General features: G+C 49.3%; 12 protein-coding genes and 1 non-coding gene across 15 annotated transcripts; 5 read left to right on the top strand and 8 right to left on the bottom strand.

Moving 5' to 3' along the window:
* Nucleotides 1-17: 17 nt before the first annotated feature.
* FVEG_11117 (hypothetical protein) lies at nt 18-958 on the top strand (the record flags this gene model as incomplete). The annotated part of the gene is made up of 2 exons (XM_018900285.1): nt 18-376; nt 424-958. 2 exons carry the CDS (start codon nt 18-20, stop codon nt 956-958), a joined length of 894 nt encoding a protein of 297 aa, XP_018758537.1.
* Nucleotides 959-1,058: 100 nt separating this feature from the next.
* FVEG_11116 (hypothetical protein) lies at nt 1,059-4,039 on the bottom strand. 2 transcript variants are annotated; one of them, XM_018900284.1, is made up of 6 exons: nt 3,802-4,025; nt 3,613-3,738; nt 2,737-3,507; nt 2,359-2,681; nt 1,961-2,314; nt 1,059-1,913 (listed from the first exon to the last, which is right to left on the bottom strand). In XM_018900284.1, exons 3-6 carry the CDS (start codon nt 3,286-3,288, stop codon nt 1,265-1,267), a joined length of 1,878 nt encoding a protein of 625 aa, XP_018758536.1. In that variant the 5' UTR covers nt 3,289-3,507; nt 3,613-3,738; nt 3,802-4,025; the 3' UTR covers nt 1,059-1,264. The 2 variants fall into 2 exon arrangements, with proteins under 2 accessions (XP_018758536.1, XP_018758535.1); XM_018900283.1 differs by having other exon boundaries at nt 3,613-4,039.
* A 1,454-nt stretch (nt 4,040-5,493) lies between these two features.
* FVEG_16967 (hypothetical protein) lies at nt 5,494-6,750 on the top strand (the record flags this gene model as incomplete). Its single annotated transcript, XM_018906200.1, has 3 exons — nt 5,494-5,644; nt 5,711-5,959; nt 6,005-6,750. 3 exons carry the CDS (start codon nt 5,494-5,496, stop codon nt 6,748-6,750), a joined length of 1,146 nt encoding a protein of 381 aa, XP_018758534.1.
* A 31-nt stretch (nt 6,751-6,781) lies between these two features.
* Nucleotides 6,782-7,834, bottom strand: FVEG_11115 (hypothetical protein; the record flags this gene model as incomplete). Its single annotated transcript, XM_018900282.1, has 1 exon — nt 6,782-7,834. One exon carries the CDS (start codon nt 7,832-7,834, stop codon nt 6,956-6,958), a length of 879 nt encoding a protein of 292 aa, XP_018758533.1. The 3' UTR covers nt 6,782-6,955.
* A 271-nt stretch (nt 7,835-8,105) lies between these two features.
* Nucleotides 8,106-9,983, bottom strand: FVEG_11114 (hypothetical protein; the record flags this gene model as incomplete). Its single annotated transcript, XM_018900281.1, has 1 exon — nt 8,106-9,983. The coding sequence occupies one exon, from the start codon at nt 9,981-9,983 to the stop codon at nt 8,106-8,108; it is 1,878 nt and encodes a 625-aa protein (XP_018758532.1).
* An 862-nt stretch (nt 9,984-10,845) lies between these two features.
* FVEG_11113 (hypothetical protein) lies at nt 10,846-11,247 on the top strand (the record flags this gene model as incomplete). The annotated part of the gene is made up of 3 exons (XM_018900280.1): nt 10,846-10,922; nt 11,033-11,057; nt 11,233-11,247. The coding sequence occupies 3 exons, from the start codon at nt 10,846-10,848 to the stop codon at nt 11,245-11,247; spliced, it is 117 nt and encodes a 38-aa protein (XP_018758531.1).
* A 1,017-nt stretch (nt 11,248-12,264) lies between these two features.
* Nucleotides 12,265-13,597, top strand: FVEG_11112 (hypothetical protein). Of its 2 annotated transcripts, XM_018900278.1 has the most exons (3): nt 12,265-12,742; nt 12,812-13,261; nt 13,314-13,597. In XM_018900278.1, the coding sequence occupies exons 1-3, from the start codon at nt 12,505-12,507 to the stop codon at nt 13,529-13,531; spliced, it is 906 nt and encodes a 301-aa protein (XP_018758529.1). In that variant the 5' UTR covers nt 12,265-12,504; the 3' UTR covers nt 13,532-13,597. The 2 variants fall into 2 exon arrangements, with proteins under 2 accessions (XP_018758529.1, XP_018758530.1); XM_018900279.1 differs by having other exon boundaries at nt 12,265-13,261.
* FVEG_11111 (hypothetical protein) lies at nt 13,478-14,874 on the bottom strand. Its single transcript, XM_018900277.1, has 2 exons — nt 14,442-14,874; nt 13,478-14,392 (listed from the first exon to the last, which is right to left on the bottom strand). The coding sequence occupies exons 1-2, from the start codon at nt 14,813-14,815 to the stop codon at nt 13,603-13,605; spliced, it is 1,164 nt and encodes a 387-aa protein (XP_018758528.1). The 5' UTR covers nt 14,816-14,874; the 3' UTR covers nt 13,478-13,602.
* A 350-nt stretch (nt 14,875-15,224) lies between these two features.
* FVEG_11110 (hypothetical protein) lies at nt 15,225-18,223 on the bottom strand. The gene is made up of 2 exons (XM_018900276.1): nt 16,697-18,223; nt 15,225-16,590 (listed from the first exon to the last, which is right to left on the bottom strand). The coding sequence occupies exons 1-2, from the start codon at nt 16,862-16,864 to the stop codon at nt 15,430-15,432; spliced, it is 1,329 nt and encodes a 442-aa protein (XP_018758527.1). The 5' UTR covers nt 16,865-18,223; the 3' UTR covers nt 15,225-15,429.
* FVEG_16966 lies at nt 17,574-17,664 on the bottom strand. The gene has a single exon. It is a non-coding gene; the product is annotated as a tRNA-Pro (tRNA).
* An 863-nt stretch (nt 18,224-19,086) lies between the features above and the next one.
* FVEG_11109 (carbonic anhydrase) lies at nt 19,087-20,462 on the bottom strand. Its single transcript, XM_018900275.1, has one exon. The coding sequence runs from the start codon at nt 20,010-20,012 to the stop codon at nt 19,137-19,139; it is 876 nt and encodes a 291-aa protein (XP_018758526.1). The 5' UTR covers nt 20,013-20,462; the 3' UTR covers nt 19,087-19,136.
* Nucleotides 20,463-20,854: 392 nt separating this feature from the next.
* FVEG_11108 (hypothetical protein) lies at nt 20,855-21,917 on the bottom strand (the record flags this gene model as incomplete). The annotated part of the gene is made up of 1 exon (XM_018900274.1): nt 20,855-21,917. The coding sequence occupies one exon, from the start codon at nt 21,915-21,917 to the stop codon at nt 21,252-21,254; it is 666 nt and encodes a 221-aa protein (XP_018758525.1). The 3' UTR covers nt 20,855-21,251.
* A 1,914-nt stretch (nt 21,918-23,831) lies between these two features.
* On the top strand, nt 23,832-25,405 carry FVEG_11107 (hypothetical protein; the record flags this gene model as incomplete). The annotated part of the gene is made up of 3 exons (XM_018900273.1): nt 23,832-24,006; nt 24,058-24,600; nt 24,651-25,405. The coding sequence occupies 3 exons, from the start codon at nt 23,832-23,834 to the stop codon at nt 25,403-25,405; spliced, it is 1,473 nt and encodes a 490-aa protein (XP_018758524.1).
* Nucleotides 25,406-25,966: the final 561 nt, after the last annotated feature.

Raw genomic sequence — 25,966 nt, 5'->3', positions numbered from 1 at the left:
ATAGCTTCCCTTATTCCATGCGGGTTAACGGAAGTAGCACGTGTTCGACCCCACCAGATGCCATCACCTTATTTACCCCTCCTCATACATCAACATCATACTCGTATCATATACCCTTTCCTCACAAAATCTTTCTCAAAATGGCTTCCAAAATTCAAAACGTGACGGAATTCTCATACGTTACTCTCAACGAGGGAGTCAATGTGTTTGATGAATCAGCTGCGGCAAAGACTTATCAAAATGTCCTTGAGACAGCGTTGAAACAGCCCGGTGCTCGGCGAGTTTATACTGGTGTTGAGGTTGAGAATCCTTCTACACTATGGTTGTTTCTTGACTGGGAGACTTTGGAGGATCACGAGAATTATCCCAAGACCGCGTAAGTCTAGACTTGCTTATTCTTTGAATACTGCTAATATATTTCAGTGATCACGGCCCTATCATTGAATCTCTCAAACCCATCGTGGACTTTTCAAAATCCATCAACAAACACGTCACCCTTACCCCCTTCCCGCCAGAAGACGTCCTTGACAAAGATTCCTCCCCTGTAACAGAAGTCCTACTCGCATTCTTCCCCCCAGACTACGACGTCGCATCCCGCGCCACAGCAACCCGCCGTCTCGAAGAGTTCACCGGCGTAGCACTAAAGACATCGCGCGACTGGCGTGGCATCAGCTACGGGTGGAGTGTCGAGAACGACGTGCCTATTCGTGGAGAGGAGGGCAAGACGGGGAGTATGATGGCGGCGTTTATTGGATGGCCGAGTGTGGAGGCGCATCAGAAGTTTCGGGAGACGGATGATTTTAAGGAGAATATTGCGCTGTTGAGGGAGATTCCGGGACTAGTCAAGTTGGCGGCTTTTCATGTTAGTTGTGTTAGTAAGGAGGCGGAGGGGTTGAGTGAGAGGGATGCTGAGAAGGCTCATGAGCACAGCCATGATCATGGTGGTGGATGCTGTTAGTTCTGATGACTGCGTACTTTGTTGTTTGTGTAAATAGAACATTTGAAATTATAGATGCCAATCTAGATCATGATTTCTACGTAGCCAGTTTGTCACAGTTGTCAAAATCTCTTCATATTGGACAGAGGAATATCCTTCTTATCTCATTGTAAGATTCAAGGTATGGCTATAGATACTCCAATTCATGTTATGCTTAGAGTAAGTTACCAAAATGTCCGTATTCGCCTTGCTTTTATGTTCTCATGGTTCCTATCTCGTTGGCTCAAAGGCCGGGGGTATCAATCGTATTCATTACCCATGTATCCGTTATTCCACGACAAAATCTCCCCCCTCCGTAAACTCATTATGCATACTCAACTCCTCAAACTGAGCAGCCAAGTTTCTAATATGTCCATCACCAGGCTTCGAAGCCTCAAGATCAAAATCCAAAACCCAACTTCCAAACGTACCACTCTCGTCTTTACTAGGCGTCACAACCTGCTTCGGCGCTTCCAACGCACGCATGAGCTTATTTGCTTCAGCGGCTGTCATACTCCCATCTCTCATAGCCATGGCCAAAAGCCCCTTGCCAATGGGCTCGCAAACGGGGAAGCAAGCACCTAGATCTTGACAGGCTGCTAGACACACGAGGAAGTAGAAGTGCCAGTGTGCTTCTTCAAAACTTCCTCGTCGTCGATGCTTTTTGCTGAGACTGGGGGCTTGGATGGAATGGTTACGCAGGGCAGCGTCGCGAATTATGGTGTTGCTGACGTGCACGACTGCCGAGCTCAGAACGCTGAGGGAGTGAGCGTGGGGATGGTAGAGGCGGCTGATGAGGATGAGACGTTGGAGCTGGTTTGTTGATGCTCGCAGTGCTGCTTTGGGGGACTTCAACAACGTCGGGTTTAAATTCTGATTGCTTGGATCCATGATAAATGTGTGAAACAGGTGCGTAATAGCAACATGTAGTAAAATGCTGTATATCGTCAGTCTTGTTCTCCAACATTGAGGCGCATAACGTACTTGAACGCCAAAACATGATCTGGCATATTCCCCGGATCAATCGACATCTCCGGCGGCAACGAATCCGTAAAGGTCAGTATCTTCTGGTACTTGGCCTCCACAAACGCCAGAGGAATCCTCATCGAAGCAACACCAGCATCACCGTGATGCGCAAAGTAAACCGCTATGACTTCCTGCATTATAGTCCAGAGCTCACATAGCGCTTGAAACGTTTTTCCTGCATAGTCAGGGATGAAGTGTGGCGGCCAGTGAACTGCTAACCTTTCATCTATCGTGTCCTCACTGCTCCGTCCGGGGACGGGAAACATCGGTGGGAAGGCGATGGGTTTGGTTGGGACCCAGAATGTGTTTAGTCTGAGGTGTTAGTGCGACGTCGGAATGGGGAGGAGGGTACGTACGTTAGGTAGCTGTATGCTCCCCAAGCTGTATGGGCCATTGCACGTTTGGTGTCGGGGTCTAAGCTATCGAATGAGGCTGCGTTTTCTGGTGTGTGCGGTATGCCCAAGAGCTTTAACCGCTCGGCCATTGCGCGCCCATCGTCAAGAAGATCATTGCTCGAAACACTGGATTGCTCTAGATGGCAACTGACGCTGAGCATGAGAATGGCAGCGACGTTGACTAATGAGTCTGAAGATCGCTCAGCGCGCCATAGGACGCCCGCATCTCTCATAAAGTCCTGGCTCAAAGCGCCGACAGCTTCGTCAATCACAGAGTAAGCTTGCTATGGTGGATCAACATCAGTCTAAGATGATAACATGTGGCGAGTGGCAACCTACACAGGCGTGGGCCAGCAGGGCATTCACCAGAAAAGGTGAGCAGTATTGATGGCGGCGGTGAACGAGGTCGTGTATAAAAAGGTCGGGGTCGAAGAGCCCGAATATGGAGTGATTGCCCTGCAGGTACAGTGAGATGACGCTGGCAGCGACTTCATCGTCAATGGACACGCCAGTCCAGTACCCAATCTGCAGTTGGTGTAACCTCTCATCACAATACTTTTCCCGATGAGGGCCAGCGACGTCTTCCTTTTGATTAATGCGTGGACGTTCAAGCGGTTGGGGATTCGGTGTGTGTACAGACTGCTCATTGCTGGATGATGTCGACGGGGACATTGTGTCAGACGGCGACGACCCATCGAGCAAAAGCCCTTGAGACGAGCGCTGAACAGGTTTCAGTCTAGGATCGGCACTCAAGGACGGTAGGTCCAGGGGAAACAAGGTAGGATACGCCATGCCATGCCGGACCGTCAGCTCAAACTCGAGACCTGACGACGTCGGCGGCGACATGGCCTGCGCAGTCCGTATACCGGAGGGCTGAAGCCTGCCATGCATACTCCCCTGTAACGACGACAGCGCATCGGAAAGGTTACTCGTACTTCTAAGCTGTCTGTGTGCAGCGAGGGCTTCATCTTCGGGGAGCGACAGCAGGAACTCGAGAATATCACGATGCTCTCTGAGTTCACGCTCGACATTGCCGAGGTGGTCGACGCTGTAGACGCACGCCGTTCCCCATTTCTCGCACTTGGAGCAGCTTGGTCTCTTACCATCACACTGGGCACAGCATCAGCGGTGGGTCAGACACGAGGTAGGTACTATACGGGGAGCTTGGGTACAACAAGCAGGTAAGGCAGTTAAGAGAAACAAGGGGTGACTTACACGGGCTTTTTTCAGGCGGCAGTTCTCGCAGGCGTTAGGCCTGTTGGCCCGCTTCCGTTTAGCAACCCGTGTATCTTGATCCTGACCCCCAGGATCACCCGGAGTATCAGGTGCAGGAAGCAGAGTCTTGTACGGCATGACGTTAAGAAGTGCCCCTCCCAGTTCCGCGGTGGTGGTATTCTTGTTTACCTTGGCTAGTTAACTGATCAACGCCGTCCAAGGGTGCGACAGTACCCCTGGACGTGCACCTGGCGCTACAGGTACATTCGGCGCGGTGTGTCTTTGGCGTAGGGGACGTTGAATGCGGAGTGTGAGTTTGTGTGTACAAGGGGGAGCCGCTAAGGCAGGCAATATCTCGATCGTGGAGTTGACAAGCCTCCCTGAGGATCGGATCGATAAGCCAGAGACAGGTTGAGATATTTTCCCGTGCTGGGATGTGATTCGATGGGGGGGGGATGCTTAGTCTTGTTTCTGACATCACTCAGCCAGCCTCTTTTTCACGCTTTGCTGTTTGGGGAAAGGATCAGGCACGTCGGTTATGGCTCGGGTTTAAGACGTGCTCGATGGAACTGAGTGCCATTGAACAAGAGACGACAATGCCCATTCCGATTCAACTTTTGGACGGTATTGAAGCTGCAATTTGTGCGGAATTATTGAGTCTCATAATGAATCACATATTCTTTTACTCAAAGAGCATTCCAGGGCTATCTGTGTTCAATGCCACGATACCCGAGATCTTAAGATCCGCAGATAAGCTCTGGGATTCTTCCGTATACGATTAACCCATGCACTTCGCTAACTACTTCCAACCTTCACGATCACTTCATTATCTTTTGATATTCCAGGAAGCTCAATAACTACATACAGTTGTTTCAATTTACTTCAGCATCTACATCTTGACCAATCATTTCCTGGGCCAATTCAAGATTCTTGACAAATGTCTAGGTGCCAAAACCTAGCTGTTGATATCGTCAGGGTATCTCCATGATACCATATTGTCATTCGATGAATACTGCATTTCTTTCTATCCCAATAAGCTATAAAGTTTCCAAGTTCTACATATGCATACAATAAACTTTGCCAGCACCCCCTGCGTTCCCCTTGTTCTCAATGTTACCTTGGCTATCTGTTCGGAAACTCAAAATGCCCAGGCATACATATTATGCACAGCAGCATGACAACCCAGGTATTTGTATTCTGTGTTTGAATGCACGAGATAGGTAGCTCCCAATATTTTATTGCACGAGTCCTGCCGCACTTCAACCTCATTCACCGTCAGAGAGGTTCGCCAGCATCAGTAAAAACAAATCTCGGCATTCTTATCTCCATGACCTCACGATGCCAAGAGTTATCTTGTAATGGACATGAACGAGAGCTATCGAGTCCTCGATCGAGATCCATTAGCTCTGCAGCTACTCCCAAGTCCCACTCCATAGTAATAAACCAAAGACCTTATCTCGCGATGATCGAAGACAAATCTCGGCTCTACCCGCAAGCTCAAGAATAAAACGCCGGTTCAGGTGCACACAACTCTATCCCTCGTAATCAAAAACTAATTGTTCTTGGCCTTTATGCATATAGAAAGACATCCAGTAAGCTTCGCTATATCGTCTGTCTCACCACCACAAAACGTGGTCGAGGTGAGACATAATCATCTGCATCCAGCCAGTGGAGCCATCCGCAAGCAGCAACCCATCCGCATTCATCACCACCCCCAGATAATCACAAACAACCCAATATCAAGGTTATTAATAGCTTTTTCCGGGGGAATAAAGCCTTAAACAACCCTTCCGAGACCAAACATCAAAGCCTGTCTCGAAAAAATGTCATTTTGTTTTACCTCCAAACTCACGGGCCAGTCTTGAAGGCTTTACTCACACCATGGCAGCAGTCGAGCTGTACCATTATAACCCTTCGTTCATTCTTTCTCTCGTTGCTCTTGCTTTGTTTTCTGCTTCGACGGTGGTGAGTTTGTTGCAGATGATACGATGTAGGACTTGGTTTTTCATACCATTTCTTATGGGTTGTGCTGGTGAGTTAAACCTATTTTTAGAAGGCAGATGTGATTCTGAAAGAAGCTGGAGACTGACTTTTGTAGTTGAGGCTGCTGGATATGCATGTCGTGCTATATCAGCTTCTGAGTCACCAGATTGGACTTTCGTTCCTTATGCGATCCAGACCTTTGCGTTTCTTTTGGGTCCGAGTTTGATTACTGCGAGTATCTATATGATTCTCAGCAAAATCATCATTTCTCTGGATGCAGATATCTATTCACTCGTCCCTGTCAAAGTCATCCCTAGGGTCTTCATCTTTGGCGACATGGTCTCTCTGGCAGCACAATTCACTGGTAAGATTGCCTTTCCCGTCTTGATCGTATACTCACATGATATAGGTGCTGGCATCTTGATCAATGCCAATTCAATCAGCCAGCAAAGAACCGCTCAGCTTATCATTATTGGTGGCCTGGCTTTTCAGGCCTACTTCTTCGGCTTCTTCACATCTGTATTGCACATCTTGCACAGCCGCATTATTGATAACTCATCTCGCAGGAGTATTAATATGACCATACCTTGGAAGCGATGGATTATCGTTCTTTACATCGCCTGCGGGCTCGTAATCGCTCGCTCAGTCTATCGAGTAATCGAGTATGCCACTGGTCCTCTGGGCATCCTTCAAGCAACAGAAATCTACTTCTATGTCTTTGACGCAGGATTTATCTTCCTCGTCACACTTCTCCTTAACATATTCCATCCAAGGCAACTAGCTACAGTTTCATCAGAAGATCTAACAGATGTTGAAACCGTCATCGTCACTCCTTCAAAGCCCCCTCCTCAGTATCAGCCACCTCGGACACCTCCGAAATACCCACAGCCACTGGAATATCTTCCTTCCTATGCAAATCTCAGGAATCGCGGACCTTGCTATCATTACCCTCAGTCCCCTTACAGAACTCAGTCTTACATACAGTATCCGCCACCTCTACACTACTACCAGCTGAGAAGACCTCCTACGCTAGCGCATCATCGTCCACGGACTAACAGAACTTACAAGAGCTTCAATACTTCATTGAGCTCTTCTTCTAGTTTCGTTAGTATATACAATCCCCAAACTGGCCAGTATGAGCCGTTCCGGCGGTAGTCACTGTGGTACTCAATGTCTAGGTCCATGTTCTGGCTGGTGCATTCTTGGTATATACAATCTATATAAAGCCTATGTTACTCGGCAGCAACTTGCGTTCGATGCCGCTCTGTCCTTGTCTATATATTAAACTTAGAACAGTCGAAATAAATACTGCAATCGCTCTCGTCTTCCCCGTTCCCTTCCTCCCAAGGCATTCTCACTCTTACCCCAGCGTCTCAACCTCCTTCAGAGACGCATCGTCCACAAAGAAAGAAAGTCCCGTACAGTAACCCCTAATCTGCACACTCGGCCTAGCCTCCCACTGCGCCTGCGTCCAAGAACACGTCACACTCGCCAAAGAATAGTCCCCAGTCTGCTCGATGGTCCCGCCGAGACTTGTCGCGGCTTGTCCCATGCCGTGACCACAAACTATTGTGGGGGAACCACAGCCAACAGTCATTGTAAGCTTCACCCAGGCGGAGAACTTGTAGCCCTTGCCGGGCGTGATCCAGGTCGGTTCGATGAACTGTCTCACGCCCTGTATTGCACTCATGGGGGTGTTGCCGCTGAAGGCTCCGGCTTGGCTGCCGCTGTGGACTCCAGATGATATTTTGGATAGCGATCCGGCCATGGATTCCCAGGGGTAGACTAAGGCGTCCTCGAAGCCGGGGTTGAGGACGCGGTTGGATGGGATTTCGGGTTCTGCTGATGTGGTGGTCGAAGCCTCAGCAGTGGTAATCGAGATGAGTGTAGCAGACGCCTCGCTCTCAAAAGTGGTTGTGGTCTCATCCGCGGTTGTTGACAAATCTGTTGTCGCGTCGAGCGTAGTTGTAGGCTCTGCACTCGAAGTTGATACCAAAGTTGTAGAGACTGACAAGTCGGAGGTTGATGCGGTCTCGGAAGCAGTCAGCGTCGTATCATGAGAGACAGTATACGAGCCCGTTTCCCCAGAGATCGCTGTCGATGATTCAGTCGCAGATGATGCGGACTCATTATCAGTGGTCGTATGCGCACTGGAAATTACTGATGAAGAGGGCTTGCATGGCGATGCGGAAGCAAGCTGGCACAGCGCCAGTAGGAGTGCAGGGTGAGTGAATCTCATGGTGATGAAGTTTGAACTGACGAAAAAAGAATAAGGGACAAGAGACAGGAATTTAAGTCTATGATTATTCTTAAATCTAGACTCCTTTCTTGTTTATTCTTTTTTGCAATAATTACCACTAATTGGATAAACTATCGCTCTGTACCTGTGCTATTGAACGTAGCGCCGTCACCAACGCCACATTAGGCCATGGTGGGAATGAGCTGAACCTCTTCCTTCATTCAACACTAACAAAACAACATGCTTGCATCGCAGTAAAACATAATCCTCTTCAACTTCGCGAGAAATACTCCATAATCTTCTGCAGCGTAGTCTTCTCAACAACAGAATCTCCCGTCGCTTTACCCATCGAGTCCACAATCGTCGACACAAACGTCTTGCCCTCAATACACCCAACATTCGACTGTCTAATCTCCTGACCCTTCCTCACAGCAGTAACCATGATGCAATTCGTCTCGTTGTTCTTAACACCGAGATCGAATCCCGTCTCGAAGCCCAGAACCTTGGCTTTACCCAAAGGTTTGAGCTCCGTGTCTGGTTCTGCGAGGTAGATGTTGTAGGAGTCTATGTCTGTTGCGCCGTTCCAGCTAACGAAGCCGTGCACTGTGTCTTCGTGCTTTTCGACGACGAGAGCGGGTGTCCATTTGGAGGGTGTGCCTGTCCAAACGTCTTTGAAGGCGCGATAGCTCGTGATGGACTCGTCGTAGCCGAAGCGGGCTTGCCAGCGCAGATCATGCCCATCGTCGGGACCGTATTCGTGGACGACACCGCCTGCGCCCCAGCTCACGAATTGGTTGCCATTACTCAACCCAAGCTGATAGCTTCCATACTCGGGCGAGATCTTTGCGCGATCTGGCGATAGAACACGCAAAACCTCAGGCCTCTCATCTGGGTTCGGCGGCAGCTTCAACTTCAGCAGCAAACCCCTCGAATACGTCTTCCCCATATCCTCAGGACTGTTGTGGTTGTCAAACATACTGAGGATCATCTCCCGCGACGTGGTATTATGCGCGCGAACGTGGTTCTGCCATCGGAATCGTCCATGGTGCGGTAACGCGCCGAAATCTCCTCCCTTGGTATTCCCTCTCAACTCCCAAAGAACCCTACCATTTGAGCGTGAGATCAGATACACAGACCAGAAGTTCCGACTGCTGATGAGGAATGAATCGTGGTTCACGGCTTGTATCGAGCTTAGATGGAAGAAGTCGTATGGGTTCTTCGGTCCGCCGTAGCCAGAGGATGAAATCAGTGGAAGCATGGAATCTTCGGGCCAGAAATGGTCGAGGGCGCTCCAGCTGAAGAGAATCTCCTGCGTCTCGATATCGATCTCAAAGAAGAGAGAGTCAGTCACGAAACCATGTTCCGAACCCCCCATTTGTGTGAGGTTATACATAGTCGTGTTGTAAGCCGTGACGAGAATAGTTCCTCGCGTGGTCAATTCCTGCTCATGAAAGTCCAGCCCGCTGAGGAACTTTTGACCGTACATATTGGTGATGATAGCATCGAGGTGTACAACCGTCTTCTCGTACTCGCTGTTCATGACGATGACTTCTCCAAATCCATGGCTCATTTTCCGATGGCCGCGCCAGAGTGTAAGGAACTGCTCGTTGTGAACGGTCTGCACACGAAAACCCGCAGAATCGTAGGGGTCTTCGTCATGGGCGTATATCATCTCTGCGTTTTGCTTCATGATGAACGATGCAGCTTGCACAAGACCCCTCTCTGCGCCGCTGGACTGTGGTGTGATAAAGACATATCCCTTTGCGAGTGGCTTCCCATTGGGGTTCCATTCAATATGTGGTGGTTTGTGCGGCGAGCTCTTGAACCGACGATACGCATAAGTGCGATCGTTCTTCGGCTTGACGACGTCAAAGTTACTCCAAGAACGGAACGTCTTAATTCCCTTCTTATCAACAGACTCGCCAGTTTTGTCGTCTTTCGCCGCCTTCGTACCCTTAGCACTCTTCCCTTCCGCTTTCTTATCTACCGGTATCGCTTTCGCATCGTTCGTCTTCAATTTCGTCGTCGCAGGCTGAACATTATTTGTTACCCCCGGCGTAGAGTAAACATACCACCAGAGCAGAATATTTATAGAAATAACCAGAAAAACCAGTCTTTTGGCCCAAGGGGAGCCTGATATGACGACCATGATTTTACGTTTTGCACAAGACAGAGCGAAGATCGGAGAGGACCCTTGGGGTCTATAAGGTTACTTCGTGCCCTACGCAAGGGAGTTGTAGGCTGACATGCAATTCTTATGACGTTCACTTTTTCTGGAATGAGCCCCTGTCTTGGAAGCATTCCTCGAGGCGTGGTGCAAGGGTCGAAGGATGATGTCTCCCTGGACAAGATGGAACGGTGATTGGTGGTGTCTCAGTCTGTGGTCAATAGTGGAAATAGAACTGAACTTAGAGAAATTCGATAAATTGTATTGTGCAATGGTCCTTATCTAGGGTCGCGGGATTTTTTCGTACGAGAAAAAGTATTAAGGTTTAACTGATTGAAAGGGGGGATGAGTTTATCGTCGATTATTTGAGTTAACGCCAACATCGAGTGTGACGGATTGACAGTATCACGACGATTGGGACATTCCCGACCAATGGGTACTAGAATGTGACAATTTCTGTTCAAATAAACGTGATACACTATAAAGCCACATGGCTGTCATCCGCCAAGAGTATTGGATCGTCAAACAATAGTGACTTGACATTGACTCTTTCATATCAACGCGACACGAATTGAACATCTGATGATAAAAATATTTTGGAACAACATGGCTACAGCCACTTGTCTGTCTATGGAAGTCTATCATCGCGATATTATTAGATTTGCAATATGAGTTACCCGACTCGTATGGTTGGTGATACTTCAACTCACGCGCGTAATTAGGGACATGATAAGCTTGATAGCGACCGTCCTATTTCCTTCTTAGTGCGTATTCAACCATTCCTAAAGATCATCAGCGAAACGACCGAGGTACGTCTCTTAGACGACCTGCCTGTGCAAAACCCATGGTTGAGGGCCATTTCGAGTCTCCTTCATTCAAAGCCCTACGAAGAAAGGTCTCATGTTACGAGGATTGCAAGTCGTACGTGAAAGCATAGTAGGCAGACCGAGCAACAATGAGACCAAGGCCAATGCGCCGTATGAGACAGATACCGACCTTTCGGGCACTGCTTCCTACACTCTTGTGCTCAGGTTATCTGAACCCATGTCGGCGCTGGTATGTTGGAGTTTTGCCCGATCGCTACATTTGTCTATCGCCCAAGAGAATACGCTGCTTGATCAACATTGCCATCCCCGAAGACGACAGCTAGCCAGGTTGTGACTGGGCCTCTCTCTTGTCAATATCTTCGAGCTTTCACAGCCTAGTGCAAAAATGTGTATCTTTGCCGCAGCATGGTGCCGGTTAAAGAGGCTGTGCTCCTTTGTCGAGACTAGGTTATGGTGACGTAGCACCTTTCATGGCGGTGCGCTTATGGAATGAAGGGCTGTGAGATAATATCGTATCGGCCGAGTTTGCGTCGCTCAAGGGAAGGTCTTGTGGCTAGTACCGCCAGGTGGGAGGACTCTGTTGCACTGGTCCTCACAGCGAAGGCACGCGCTAACGAAGCATTGTCGTAGATACGGTTTCGTGCGCTCTGGAATATGTTCGGCAGTATTTGAGGTCTTTCTCGGCCATGGAAGCGTTGCAACTTGAGCATGACTTGCGGGCCCTCGATCATTTACGCTCTCGAAGTTGGGACCAGAGTGGAGGTCTAAATCGGCGTCGCCCTCGAGCTCTTGTGCCCGTCTTTCACAGGTTTCGACGAGCCGCATGCATGATGGTTATAATTATATCATTATATTTGCGTCCGTGATCGTTGTCGTCTTCGAGCGCATCGCGAGGGGCTTCGCTGGTCGACATGCTCGTTTGTGACAGGTTCATCCGACGCGAGCATTCTTTGGGGGAGACGGCGCGTGGTCGACAGATGCGGTGTTTCATATCTCCATTCTGATACCATCGTCGGCGCCCACCCAGGCACTATTCGATGCCTCATCGTCGCGAATACCGTGGTCCTCGTGTATTGTATTGGATTGGAGCCTGATAGGAAACGCAAAGACAAAGTTCTGGCGGGATCTTGAGCTTCGTGGAGGGGTAGCTAATGAGGTAATGCGGGGCAAGCCAGCGAGCTTTACAGCAGTCACATACAGTAACTCACTCTGTTAAAAGGCTTGTAAAGACTACCTAGGTCCGTAAATTAATAGACAGAGCACTGGTAAGATATGGGGTCATGTTCTAGGACATATAAGCCTCTGGCAAGTGTTTATTTGCCGTGTAGTATCAATATCGGCAAGTCTTGGCGATGCCGATCCTCCTCCGAGATCGCATCATCCCAACAAGCAACCTGTAATTCCTGATACAGCCAAAGTCGACCTTAGGTAAAAGCGCAGATTATTAATGATCAACGAGTAAATGTCATCCACGCCCTATGAATGAGATGCCGAGTACCTCCAGGCTCAAGATATCTTATCGTGCGCCTTCTTGTAACTCAATCAGCTTGATGCAATAGAGGACGAGATACGGCCAGTCTCCACTTAGAACAGCCAAGAGATCGTTATTACTTAACACTCTCCTCTCACATCACCAAATTTCTCTTCCCGCTCATACAAAATATCTCAAAGTCATCATGTCTTCCAATGGAGCTTCGCGTCTAGCAAACAGAAAACCCATCAAGAAGCCCGTCCCAGCTTATCTCCCCTCCCCAGGCTCCGTCCTCACCGTCGACAAGAGCCTGTACACCTCCATCCGCGAAGCACCACGTGAACTCATCGAAGAATTCACTCTACCCATCCGATCTGGAAAGGCATGGAAAGCTCCAGCGGGCTGTATCGTCAAGATCAGCACGCTTGAGGGGCCGCAGGTTGGTAAGGATATCTGGGGGTGAAGTGAGCAGAGGATGAGTAAGATACATGGCCTTGAACTTACACAGATAGGTGACTTGAATATCTGGAATGCTCATAACCCGCGTGAACGCTTCTGGGCATCTCGCACAAAACAGCTTCACGCCTCACATGTCTCAACGTATGACCGTCTCTGGTCTAATCTTCCCTACATGCGACCTCTGGCCACCATAATTACCGACACTCTTGATTGGTACGGCACAGATGAGCATGGAGGTCGAGTGCATGATCTTCTCGGCACGCGATGTGATCCGTACATCAACACTGTTCTCAGCGGAGGACAGTATAACTTCCAGTGTCACTCTAACCTGACCCGCGCGGTGTTGCCGTATGGCTTGAATGAGGGGGATGTTCATGATGTTATTAATATCTTTCAGGTCACGGGGTTGGATGATCAGGGGAGATATTTTATGAATCCTTGTCCGGCGGAGAAGGGGGATTATATTGAGTTTTTGGCGGAGCAGGATCTGCTCATGGCTTTGAGTAAGTGCACGTTCGAGATGTGATGTGAGTTGAGAGTTGCTAATTATTGTAGGTACTTGCCCTGGTGGTGATTTGTCACTCTGGGGCTTTGGGGAGGATAGTGAGGAGGAGATGATCAAGTGCTGTCGACCTCTCAAGGTTGAAGTCTATCGTCTCAAGGATGAATCTCTGCTACAGAAGGGCGGATGGAAACCAGCTGAGGTATCAGGATACAAGGGACGTCATGGCTTAGATGTTCCTCTTGGCGAGAACAGAGAAGAGAAGGCTTAGATAACCAGAAAGCAACCCTATCACAATCTTGCCTTTAACTTTTATATACACCCATCCCAGCCCTACTTCGTTCACTGAATCTTCTCAGCCTTGCCCTCAGCGCTTAGAACAGAGTCATCACGATGTTGCATCAACGCAACAACCGCCCCTCCAGGACCCGACAGCAAAACACTCGTGACAATCCCCCTCATAAGATTAGTCCTCTCTTCTCCAACTCTTAACTCTGGCTTGACCTCCAAGAGTTGTTGCAGCGCCCACACAAGTCCCGCCACAGACCCCGTCGCGAAATCGTAGATCAAAAAGTTGTGAATAGCCGCTGCGGCGCTGGACATGGGTTTATACGAATGAGGCGCCGCGTCGGGAATGAAGACACTGTTCATGCTCAATGATGCCGCTAGACCATCGGGGAAGAGACCTGGGAGGATGTTCGCTGTGATGAGGACGGCGTAGGTTGTCATTTGGCCTATGACAGCAACGTTCCATGCGAAACTGTACGCATGCGATAAAGCAGTCTTGTCAAGAACAACCTTTGGCTTATGCGCATCCTGTCCAACACTCAGTCTCTTCAGCACAACAGTAAACACCGCTTGAAGTGTAAAGATGTAGACTGGAGCAATAGACCAGACGGCATTAGACCACTGTCGCACATTGAAGTTCGAGAATGGGTATGCCATGAAAATACACGGCACGATGTATCCGAGAAGAAAAGATGGAACAACCGTGTGAAGACACAAGTAGTCGCGAATATGAACACTCTCAGACCTCGACGATCCAGCTGTGAAGATCAAGTGAATGACAAAGTAAAGCGGCGCAACGAATCCAAACCCAAGACTCTGCACCGCAAATCCCCAGAACACACCACTAATTCATCGTCAGCACCTCAATTCTCAACCCTCAAAGAACAACTTACTTCAGCACAAGCGGACTCCAAGTAAGCACCCTCTGCGCCTCAATCAAAAACACCACGAAAAACGCAATCAACTGCGCCCCAAAACAAAACGTAAACAGCGAAAGTTCCGGCTTCGAGCCATCAGTTACATTCGCCCAAATAACATTCGAAAAAGCGAAAAAGTCATCAACTGGTGCTATGCCGGTGTATTGCTTGAGGAGTAGGCGGTTAGTATCGGGGAGGAAGCGTGGGAGGGGGTCGTGGGTTATGGATTTCAGCATTGGGGTGTAGCCGTTGCGGTCGAGTTGCAGAATGAGCGCGTCGAAGCCGAAGATTGTGAGGATGGAGAGGAGTATGAGCGTGGGAATACGGGAGGAGATATTGGGGGATGTCATTGTGGTTGTGCTTAATGGAGCTTGCGTTGAGTGAGGATGAAGAGATGAAGATGATGATGATTGAGGGAGCGTGTTGGATACAGTCAGCCCCATCAGGATCCAGTCAGTCAGTCTACATGGAGCAGGAAAACCTCTGACGTTGGAGTAAGAGGTCAAAAATACACATTCTAAGATCTCCTAAATCTGCGTTAAATTGCAAGTTCTATAATAAATTATGTTACATCTGCTCAGGTCTTTTACTATTTAGGACAGAGGTCCTAGGCTCCCAATGGCATGGTGAGCAAACCCGATCATCACCATCATGCATTTGCAAGGCAGGCCACAGGCAGCAAAACCCAACTCTTTAGGCGAGGATCAAATAACCTCAGTAAAGAGTCTACAACATCTTGGGAAAATTGCCTAAATGTTTTCACCGCTTAGGGTCAAGGCAGGCTAAGGCGATTCCACACAAAACACATGTAACAAAAAATGCAGTTTGCTTATTGTTTCCACTCCGATAATAATTACAGTCCAAACAATGTTCATTTCCATCATCACAAGCCTTTAAACATGGCTTCCACACCCGTTTTTAGCCAGTACAACCGACCAGTTTCAAATCGTAATCCAGTGTAGTTCTATCGCTTCGACACCCTTGCGCTGCTTCTAGTCACGCCTCGAGCCGGAGTCTTGGCCTGAGCCTTGGTCTTCGCGGGCGCGGACGCCTTGTTTTTCGCGGGAGCCTTGGGCCTCGCCTTACTCTTCGGTTGGCTCTTCGCCTGACTCTTAGTCTTAGCCGGAATCTTGGCCTTGCCCTTGACTTGGTCAAAATAGGCGTCGACGAGCTTGGGTGCGGCCTCCTCGATAGAATCCTGGTTCTCCCAGGTGTTTTCGGGTGTGTCGTAGCCTAACCACTCGACCAGGACCTGCGGCACACCATTCCGAACGCGATGCTTCCTGATCGCGAAAACCTGGTACACGTCATCGTCCTCGGGGTTCTTAGGTCTTCCACCAGGTTGCGAGCGCCAGTACGCAAACAGGGCCTGTCGGTTGTCGGTGTGAAGAAGCTCCTCTGAGACCCAAGAGTTCTCACCATCTTTCCACTGGATGAGAAGCTCGATCATGTTCTCCTTCTTCTCGTCCTCAACCCAGCGATGATCCGCAATTCTCACGAACTCGTATAGCCTGTCCTCTTCCACCTCTTCTTCCTCTTCTTCAAGATGCACCTCTTCGGGCTGTTCCTCGAGCGTCCTCTCCGTCCCATTTGTTTGCGGTCTCGTTGCGCGCGGGGCCCTGGAAGACTTTCTAGGACTCTTGGTCTCGCTGCTTCGAGAAACAGGGATTGAGGCCGGCGTTCCAAGCTCGGCCGACTCTCGCGTTCTAGGGGAGGATCGGATGGCGGGCGACGATGCGACGCGGGAAACTCTCTTGGGGACTGAGGCTGGTGACGAGGCGAGGGCTGGCGGTGCTCCGATCGATTCTCGCGTTCTAGGAGAGGATCGAACAGCAGGCGATGGCGCGATATGAGAAACTCTCTTGGGGAGTGAGGCCGGGGATCCTTCGGCCGATTCCCGCCCTCTAGGGGAAGATCGGACGGCAGGCGACGATGCGACGCGAGATCCGTTAGACTTTGATGGCTTGTGTATCGGGGACGAGCGCGTCGATGTGCTGATGCGCTTCTTCTTAACACTCAGCGGCGGGGCCATGGCGATGGTCTCTCTTCGTCGACTGACGACAGAGATCTCGGCGGTGTTATCGTGGTCTGTGGATGCAAGAGAAACGTTACTCAGACGCGACCGCTAGATAAGCCAAGAAGTTAGTCGGATGCCTAATATAACACGGGAGGTGCCAGCTCATCGAGACACCTGCGCAGCGCAGCGCAAGCACCTTGTAGATGAAACTTACGGGACTGCGACCAGCCGGCTCCGAGAACCTATCCGCAGCGCGTTTGGCAAGACGTTGCTCTCTAGGCGACAAACTCGGTCGCGAGGCGGTAAGTGGCATGCTGGAGGGTGGAGGTCTCTCTGCGGGCTGCTTGAGCGGTGATGACAGGAAGTTGAAAATCGCGTTCATGATGACAGAAACACGGGAGACACAAACAGATTGACTTGGACTGGTTATTCGAGTAAAGAATAAAAATGGAAAAAATGAGCAACAAACGGAGGCAAACGCGGTTTGTGAAGCCTTGTCTTACGTCAAGTTTGTATTGGTTGAGTTATGTTTGGATGAGATGGGCTGGGATGGCCTGCACGGGTTGTTTACTTTTTTTTGTTTGCAGCTGGAGCCGTTGAAAGGTGCACTCACTGAGACCAGGGGAAGTAAGAAAACTTCAGACTTCGATCGTAGGTGACAAAACTACTTAGGCAGACTGGTAGAAACTAATGATAGCCTTTACTGTGTTTATTTTGCTAGCTTTGATTCAGGCTAAGTCTTTTCTTGCGCCCTATGATGCATGGGCAAAACGCGACAGGTGGGTGACCTACCTAAACAGACTAGCGCCGAAATGTCTCCACCACGAAAAGTGTCTGCATGCAAGCGCAACATCCATCACCAATTACTATGCGACACATCTATCAACCAATTGTCGGTGTCACCGGAACAAGACTGATTGAGAAAGGGCAGAGATTTCAGTAACCTCTACAGGCATGTTTGCAAGCGTGTATGAAACGAAAGAGGGGTATTGCAAGTGACTACAGGTTCGGTGAGACCCAAACTCAATGGCCTCATAACATCGACAGCCCAACAACGACAGCGAAAAGAAACACTTCGTCAGCAAAAGGAAGGGTCTGGCCGGGGATTGAACCCGGGACCTCTCGCAAGCTATGCTGTAGGGTTTTCCCTAAGCGAGAATCATACCACTAGACCACCAGACCGAGTCACTCACGTGATGTTTGTTGCTGAAGGGAAGTGAACAAGCAGAGCTCATGTACAGACAGTGGGTTAGGCGGAGAGAGAAAGCTGGTGCTTTTGAGGTTTGAAGAGAGTGAGATGAGTGATAAAGGAATGGATGAAGTTTCAGTCCGAGGTTGGGCGTTGGCGGGTGAAACGGAATGAAGGACGAAGGGGGAGAGCAGAAATGTTCCGACTTGCTTGTCTGTAGGGTAATCTTGCACGCAGTCTGTAACTGAGGACGAGTGTTTGTCGCGAGCATAATTAAATGATGATAGACGGTTAGAAATCTTCAAACGATTAAAGAGTGGTGTTTTATTTCTACCTTTGGTTGGGAATCAGAGATAGTCGATAGGTTCATTCTGCTGCCTTAGAAGCTGTTGATTGTGAAACAAATCACGGTATGGGATTTATCGTGAAGGAACGTTGCCATCAGAAGACAAAGCCGTGGAGTCAAGCCGATGTATTTTACAAGAAAACCCCAATGTTTTCGTTTGCAACAAAAACGCAAGTATTAAGTATCCGAGCAAGGACAGTCAACGCATGCATGCCGTTCCAATATTTCCGTTCAATATTTGTCGGATGCGCTCTATCCATCAAGGTCATCAGATTGCGAGACCACAGCACATGATCTTGAGGCAACCGGATGAAGAAAATCCACATTGAAGCTGAACTGAACTTGGTATTTGCAGATGAATTTCCGTTATAGTTCACTAATCATGACAAAACTAAGCGCAGACTTCACATTTACACGCATGGTTCAGATTGCACCAGACTCCCTCCACCGATACTTCAGAGACATTTCCCAATTCATCTCAGCCATTTAGATTAGAAACAAAAGATAAACAACCTTCTTTTTCCGGCCAACCAACTTCCCCATATTCGCCAGTCTCCAACCCGGCACTTGAAGAAAAAACTGCCGTCTCTGGATCCGAGGCCTGCAAGCGATCCCTCCATCGTGGACCAGGCCATGTGGAAATCGTACGATGTGTGGAGATGCACCCTGAAAGGGTGGTCACGTGAGAGCGATCCCTCTGATAGGCTTTTGCGATTTCTACCATCAATAAGAAGATTTAAAAAATATTTAAAAATTTCTTTGCCATCTCAGAAGTACTGGCATTCCAGAGAGGGTACCAAAATGACAATTGTGCGAGAATAAGTCGTCGTTGTGTTGCTCCTCCGTCTCTCGACACCTTGAAGGTCCAGACCGTCATCGAGGTGCGGTCGAGCTAAGCCGTGGTCCCTGTTACGGCAACTTGTAGGGCTGAAGAGAGTAATATCCCTGCATATCAGGCACTTCCGGAACGCTACTGATATGTTTAAAAGGTGGACGTTGCCCCTTGATTGAACCTCTTATCATGTCACCAGTCTGTCCTTGCATCATCAGCAGTCACAGACACAATACGTGGATCAGTAAGGTAAGTTAAATTCTTTCTATCAACGCCACGCTCTCCCATTATTTCTTGTCAACAAGGTTGTAAATCTTTTGGATGTCAGCCAACACAGCCTCAAAGTCAATCTTAAGATCCTTGAGAAGTCCATCCTTGAAACCAAACACCCATCCGTGAACAATGGGATACTTGTTCTCGTGCCACGACTGCTGGACATCAGCAGACTTGATGACGTTGCGGCACTGCTCGACGACATTCAGCTCGACCAAGCGGTCGTAGCGGGCGCTCTCGTCCTCGATAGCATCGAGCTCCTTCTCGTGGAGGCGGTACACGTCGCGGATGTTGCGAAGCCACGGGTTCAGCAGGCCGAGGTCCTGGGGGGTCATAGCCGCCTTGACACCTCCGCAGCCGTAGTGACCACAGACGATGATGTGCTTGACGCCGAGGTGCTTGACGGCGTAGTTGATGACGCCCATGGCGTTGAGGTCCGTGTTGCACACGAGGTTGGCGATGTTGCGGTGGATAAATGCCTCGCCGGGCTCAAGGCCGCAGATCTGCTCGGCGGGGATGCGAGAGTCGGCGCATCCAATCCAGAGATACTCGGGTGCCTGGCCGGCGGCGAGGTTCTTGAAGAAGTCGGGGTTGACCTTGGCCTTGTTCTCGGCCCAGGCGCGGTTGTTGTGGAAGAGCCGATCGTGGCTCTGCTGGAGATACTTTGTGATGTCCTTTTCGGCCATTGTGCGCCACTCTGGTTTTGGAGCGGGTATTGGGTCTTGTGTGGAGGAGGATGAAGATGAAGAAGAGAAACGGGGTTTGAAGCTGGTGAGTATGGAGCGAGAGGCAAGGCGTTGAGATGATGAGGATAAAGATAAAGATGTGAGGGAGGCAGAGGAGGAGCGGAGAGAAAAGGAAGGGAGCCGAGAGGAAAACATTAGAGGCATCCACAGCGAGCGCGGTTGCAGCTGCTGCAGTGTGAGTGAATATGGTGCGATAATGGGATGGGATGTGACAGCGACGGGTTCAACGGACAAGGATAAAAACGGGCAAGACTGCAGCAAACCACCTGCAGTAGATCCAATCCTTGGTTACACGTTGGGGGCGCACTCGGTGCTACTGTCAGTAATAAAGTAGGCTAGGCTAGGTACTGCCGTAGGTATTAGAAGCTTCGCTGGAAATTCGGACGGAGAGATGCCGAAGGATAAGAAATTTTGGGGATGACGACGTAATTTGTTGAGCAGCCCTTTTTTCCTTTCTTTTTTTCTTGGTCTTGGTCTCCGCCAGGGAAGAGTCAATCACTTTAAGCTCAAATCGGTTGGGCGATTGGCGATAGGTTTGATAACAGCCGAGATCAAGATTTCGGTCGCCGGGCCGTGCGTAGCCGTGCACCGGCAGTTGACGAGACTTTTCCGAGCATGTCTGTGAGTCATTCTATTGTATTGTATTCTTCTCTATAATTTAGTTGTTGTATCTGGCTAAGTTGTGATGGTTGTGTGTGACTCAATTGAAGGATTCAAACCCGGAACCCGGGGATCATCAGCTCTGCCGACCCCATGTAACAAACTCAATTTGTATTGGTCACCTGGAAACAAAACAAAACGTCATATCGCCGAATTGCCGGGATTCCGGAGATGTTCATCTCACAACCCCACGTTTTGACTCTCAGCACCAGATAATTAGAGATATCGCTTCACGATGCAGATGAATTGTTATTTGCGCGCCCTAGATAGAAATCGTTTCGCGGGAAAACAAGATAGTCTAGGCTGCAATGTTAAGGCAACGCTAACCTGAGACACAATGACCAACACCTACCAAACAAATGCATCTGCCGAGACTTGTGTGCGATGTAAAAAAGTCTCTAACCAAACCCAAACATCCGCCAACCATTACATATTGTCTGGCCCCTTAGCGAACTACTTCTCCAATTCATCGCCCTCAAACCGCGATAGAAGAGCCTGGTGATCCTTCAAATGTCTTCCTGCATCGCCGTAAACTCCTTCTTCATATACGCCGTCTTCACCCCCTCCTCAATCACCTTCATCTCATTCTCAGCCTGCTCTACTTCCTTTTCACGTATAGTACAATCTTCTTCCGCTGACTGTAACATCTGGATCGCCGTGCCCTTTATACTGAAATCCTCGTGCCTCTGCTTCTGCGGTCTGATGTTCTTCCCAAAGCGTTCTCTATATATTTCTGGCAGGGACTGCGGCATGGGGAATCGTGGGGGGAGGGAGTACTGCGAGCTCTTCTCCAGCTGCCTTCTCACCAGCTGCGATGTCGTCGCCGAGTTTCGAGACCTCTGTATCGATCATATCAGGCACCCTGACTTGCGACGCTCGCTTGGTCTGACACCTCTCTAGCTCTTCTTTCTTACTCTTGATAACCAGGCCATGCTTATTGCGTTCCTTGCGACGATCGTCGATCTCCTTCTGAAGAGCTGCCAACTCAGGAAGTTTCTGCTCCGAGATGAAGAAGGCGGCATCATGTAACTTCCTTCTGACGTCAAATGACACAGATTCGGCCGAATCGGTGTGTCGGCGCTTTGGGCTTTTCGTCTTTGGTGTCTCGTTACCGAAGATGTCCTTTTGATCATATGATGAGAGTTCCCATCTTTCCCGAGCACCATTCCTAGGGGTTCCGGCAGGAGTTCTCATACCCTGGGCTCCATTACCCGTAGAACATACAGAAGATCCCCTCCTTCCAGGTGTTACTTCTGGAGTAGGGTGCCGGGACCGAGTTACCTGTAATGTAGTTTTAATCGTCTCTACAGGGTCACCGCTCCAGAACTTGTCCTTTGACTGAATACACTGACGGGCACTGAAGTCCATGGTCCCCATAACGGCATTCATGCCTGTTACATTCTGGCTCGACTGTGGTACGGCCGGTCTCACCTAGACCGTCAAAGTAAATATTGGGTGGACGTGGTTTCATGACGGGAATTACTTCGTGAGTGAACCTCAACTCCACGTTTGAACCAGGCCGTTGCTCGACCCAGGAGCGAATCTTGTCGCCCACCTCAGTAGACCTATCCTTGTGCTGACGCGGATCCGGATCATAGTGCTGAGCCTTGACGACACCTTTCCCCGGGTTCTACTTTCTCGGATACTGAAAAGGAACGCATAGGAATGTCCACTAGCCCCCTTTTTGGTGATATAGCGGTGCCACAAAATGCGAGATTGCGTAGTCAAAGGGCTTTGTGTCTACACTGCGCGAGTGCTGAATGGGTAAGCCGGTCGGAGAGTCACTTCTGAGCAGCTCAACCAAGTAGTTAAAGCTGTCTTGAGTTAACTCTTTATGATCCTCAATTTGTCGTAAGCATTTGTGCGCTAATTGGTCCTGTTTCAAAGACTCCTGAGTCTTGAGGGATCGCTAGGTGGCCTCCTGGTGCCGCGAATTTGTATCCTCAGTGACGGCATTGTGGTAAGATGAGTATAGAATTGATCTTCAGTTTCCAATGGAATGTACAGCGGTGTCTGTGAGAGTAAAGATTTAGCAAATGTAACCGAAGAACTTGCGTTTCCCATGAGAAACGATGCTATGTCTGAGTAGGTCTAAGCTGAGCATATATAAACATGGTTAACACGAAAGAACTCACAAATACTCAAGAATTTGGCAGAAGGGTAACAGCAAACATCAGCACCCAGCCGTTAAAAGAGGGCTGCTTTGATCACGGATTGATAGATGGGGAGGACGCTAGGGCAGACTGCCGCGACTACATGGTCAAGCTCTAAGGATTCTGTTCTAAGCTATCTGTGATTGGTAGGTCAACCTGAATGTTCGTGGTGAACGTCGGCTTCAATATATGCTTCCTGCACAGGGTGGTGGAAGAGCGTTCCGCGATGAGCTAATGCAACAATGGTGCTTCTGGCAGTGGAGGTGAAGTGGTCCGATGTCTTAGTTACAAATACGGGATTAACTAGAGAAAGTCTGGCCTTTGGAAGAGTACCACTAGCCATTTGCTGTTGCAGGAGCGGGTACCTGGTCCCTTCACTTAGAAGGATACTCCCGCGAGTTAACATGGCACATCATATTTGAACGAAGCGTCCGTTAGTCTCTCCAGCTTCTAAGGCGTTTGGTAATCCATCTGTCGTTTGTCTCTATTGGCGGTCTTGTAAGCGTAGACCAATTCTCTCTTCACGGCAAAAATAAGCCGATGCAATGCAGCGTGCAATTTGGCGTGGCATCTACGTAGCCGTGCCTGAACGTGCAGAATCTTGAGACGCGACTTGTGAGAGACGAATGCACGGGTAGGTCATTGCACTAACAGCGTGAGAATGAAGATAACGGTTGAGTTGGCCGGTGAGACACGATTGCTTGATTATTCTTAGGTCAACGTCAATACCAAGGTGACGTGATTGCGCTTGGCTTAAACAGATACTGGAGGAAATGAAACCAGTGGCTCTGAGTTGGAAAGAAATGAAGTAAAAAAAAAAGGTCTCTGGGATAAGGTAATAGGATTGGGTGATCCGGCAAACAAGCCGACGCAAGGGGGTTGTGTTGAGTCGCAGGAATTTGAATCAAGAGAAAAGAGGAATGACTTATCTGACTGTGGAATGCCTAATATTATTTTATACATGCAGAAAGACGCTTCTTTTTATAGTAAATTAGCAGACTGCGACAAGTCTAGAGGGTCTCTTGAATACGACAAGAAGGAATGGGATAGTCTGATTACTGCTGTACTTAAATGCGTGAAGTTCCGTCCCGAAATACCAAAGTGACTTTGTCTAGCTCTCTCGGATTTTGAGGGAAACATACGAGATATCATGAAGAGTCAAACAATCCTAACAACAGTCTTGGGGACGAGTGGTGCTCTCTCACTGGCAGACCATGGAGCTATGAGATTGGATACATGGTGCGTTACGTACCTGTCTACCTATCTTGTTCCTGTAGTAAGTCCTGGTCAATCAACGGGAGCATCTAGCTCAATACCCGTGACACGTAAGTGACCCTAACTAGGCATCTCAGAGCGTTAAACTGACTGTGTAACAGAAATAGAGTCCCAGAGCACCGTAGAGAGTGAACCAACGCAAGCCCAATCTGGTTCAGAGACAGTGTCATTTGATTTCACGACCGAAACTCTGACCGATCTAATCACCACATCATCAGGATCCATCGTGAGCAGCGATGCCCTCACCACCTCAACAGGCATAATCGAACCACCAGGCCGCTCAGTAATCTTCCTCATCTCCGCGCCCAACACCCGCAAACGTCAAAACACAGACAGAGGCTTCGTCGGAAATAACAACCCGTCAATCTGCACCTTTGCTCAAACCTTCAACCTAGCAGAAGAGCAGCTCTTCATAGGTGGCGTACCGTTCTTCTACGACGGCGAAGACTATAAAGAGCTTGCTGCCGGCCCTGCGCCTCCGGCAGGTGCTGTTACGAGGCTCTTTGGAACGACTGGACGGGCGCTGCAGGTGGATCTGCCTGGTATCACAGCAGGATTCTGCCAGGCGAGCGATGGGAGAGTTTATGTGACTTTTACTAGTGGACCCGTTGGGTGTGAGGTTGTGACTTTGGAAGTTTATGATGGTAAGTTAGTTTGTGAAGCTGATGTGAGATTGGTTCTAATTAAGGAATAGAGAAACAGTGCCAGAATGGGAGACTCGTTGGTCTTGATACGACCACGAGCGCGATTGAGACCGCGACTTCTGAGGCCATCAGCTCTGAAAGCGCTACCAACATCGAAAGTTCTGCGACGACAGAGACCACATCAAGCTCTGTCAGCATCGCTGCGTCAAGTAGCGTCGCTCAAACCCAGTCTGTCGAGCCAGTTTCACAAACGACCGAACCCGAGGCATCGACGGCAGCTTCTTCCAGTGCGGTCGAGTCTATCCCAATCAGCTCAACAACCAGCATCGCCGCGTCGGAAGTCTCTACACAGTCCCCAGCCTCATCATCAGCTCTTGATGAAACCACCACTGATGAGGTATTCCCAACCAGTGCGCCTTCGCCCATAGGCACATCTTCTGAGGCAGAAGACTCAACTTCAATGGCGCCATCATCACAGGCTTCATCAGAGACAACAGAGGCTGCTGAAAGTAGCTCTGAGGAGAGTACCTCGCCTGCCGCGCCTGAAACCACCACTGAAGCTGGACAGCTCTCTACAGAGACCACCACCGCCGTGGAAGAGATCACCTCTAACGAAACGGTTATTGAGAGCGAGACTACAACCGCTGAGCCTGTAACTACGACAGAAGATATAACGACTGCCATTCTTACTACTGAAGAGAGCTCAACTGAAGCTACAACTGCTGAAGAGACAACCACAGAAGACCTTACAACTATAGAGACAACAATCGACCCAACGACAACAACTTCCGCAACCCCCCCCTAGCTAAACGGCTACATTTCGTGCGACGAGTGCAGAAAGCTTCATAGACTGCATTGAAGCATGCTCCCTGTACGTTGGATGCACGGGGATAGAGTTGTTGAAGAGCTTGGGATCTGTACTTTGTTCAATGCTTCGTCCGGGTCGTCTCCTAGTTCCTACTGATTACGACATTGCCCTTGTGCAGCCTTAGGAGGGATGATTGACAGGGGTAGTGAGCGTTGGATTGTGGGGTTGATTGACAGGGGCAGCTCTTACTGCTTTGTGTCTGCCTGCTTTGGTCTTTAATTCTGCTACGGCTGCATTTCGTGTCAATACACCTATACCATATTATCCAGCTACTCTATTTGATCCGTCCTCTCATCCTTTGGCCCCAGTGTTGAAATGATTACCAAGCGACGAACCGCGCGGTTCATCGCCAAACCCTCCGATTCGACTAACCCATGATGGACTGAAACTCCGCTACCCAAAGTCCGCCCGCTTATTCCTTATTAATCCACAAACAGTCCAACATAGGATCTATGATGTCGACCGATCGCCCGAAATATCCGAAATGATATACTCTCC

Source organism: Fusarium verticillioides, chromosome 9, assembly GCF_000149555.1.
Source record: "Fusarium verticillioides 7600 chromosome 9, whole genome shotgun sequence".
NCBI classification, from domain to species: Eukaryota; Fungi; Ascomycota; class Sordariomycetes; order Hypocreales; family Nectriaceae; genus Fusarium; species Fusarium verticillioides.
Note: the sequence above shows the minus strand (reverse complement) of the source record. Positions and strands in the feature narration are given on the sequence as shown.

Bases quoted from the DNA above. Each gene is read 5' to 3' on its own strand.
- FVEG_11111 (XM_018900277.1), bottom strand. From the start codon at position 14,815: ATGACATCCCCCAATATCTCCTCCCGTATTCCCACGCTCATACTCCTC. The intron at 14,393-14,441 runs GTAAGTTGTTCT...ACGATGAATTAG, and splicing joins TGGAGTCCGCTTGTGCTGAA to TGGTGTGTTCTGGGGATTTG.
- FVEG_11116 (XM_018900283.1), bottom strand. From the start codon at position 3,750: ATGCCGTACAAGACTCTGCTTCCTGCACCTGATACTCCGGGTGATCCT. The intron at 2,682-2,736 runs GTAGGTTGCCAC...GATCCACCATAG, and splicing joins CCCTGCTGGCCCACGCCTGT to CAAGCTTACTCTGTGATTGA. The intron at 1,914-1,960 runs GTACGTTATGCG...GACGATATACAG, and splicing joins GATCATGTTTTGGCGTTCAA to CATTTTACTACATGTTGCTA.
- FVEG_11112 (XM_018900278.1), top strand. From the start codon at position 12,505: ATGTCTTCCAATGGAGCTTCGCGTCTAGCAAACAGAAAACCCATCAAG. The intron at 12,743-12,811 runs GTAAGGATATCT...TTACACAGATAG, and splicing joins GCTTGAGGGGCCGCAGGTTG to GTGACTTGAATATCTGGAAT. The intron at 13,262-13,313 runs GTAAGTGCACGT...TAATTATTGTAG, and splicing joins GGATCTGCTCATGGCTTTGA to GTACTTGCCCTGGTGGTGAT.
- FVEG_11110 (XM_018900276.1), bottom strand. From the start codon at position 16,864: ATGAACGCGATTTTCAACTTCCTGTCATCACCGCTCAAGCAGCCCGCA. The intron at 16,591-16,696 runs GTAAGTTTCATC...TGGCTTATCTAG, and splicing joins AGCCGGCTGGTCGCAGTCCC to CGGTCGCGTCTGAGTAACGT.
- FVEG_11109 (XM_018900275.1), bottom strand. From the start codon at position 20,012: ATGCCTCTAATGTTTTCCTCTCGGCTCCCTTCCTTTTCTCTCCGCTCC.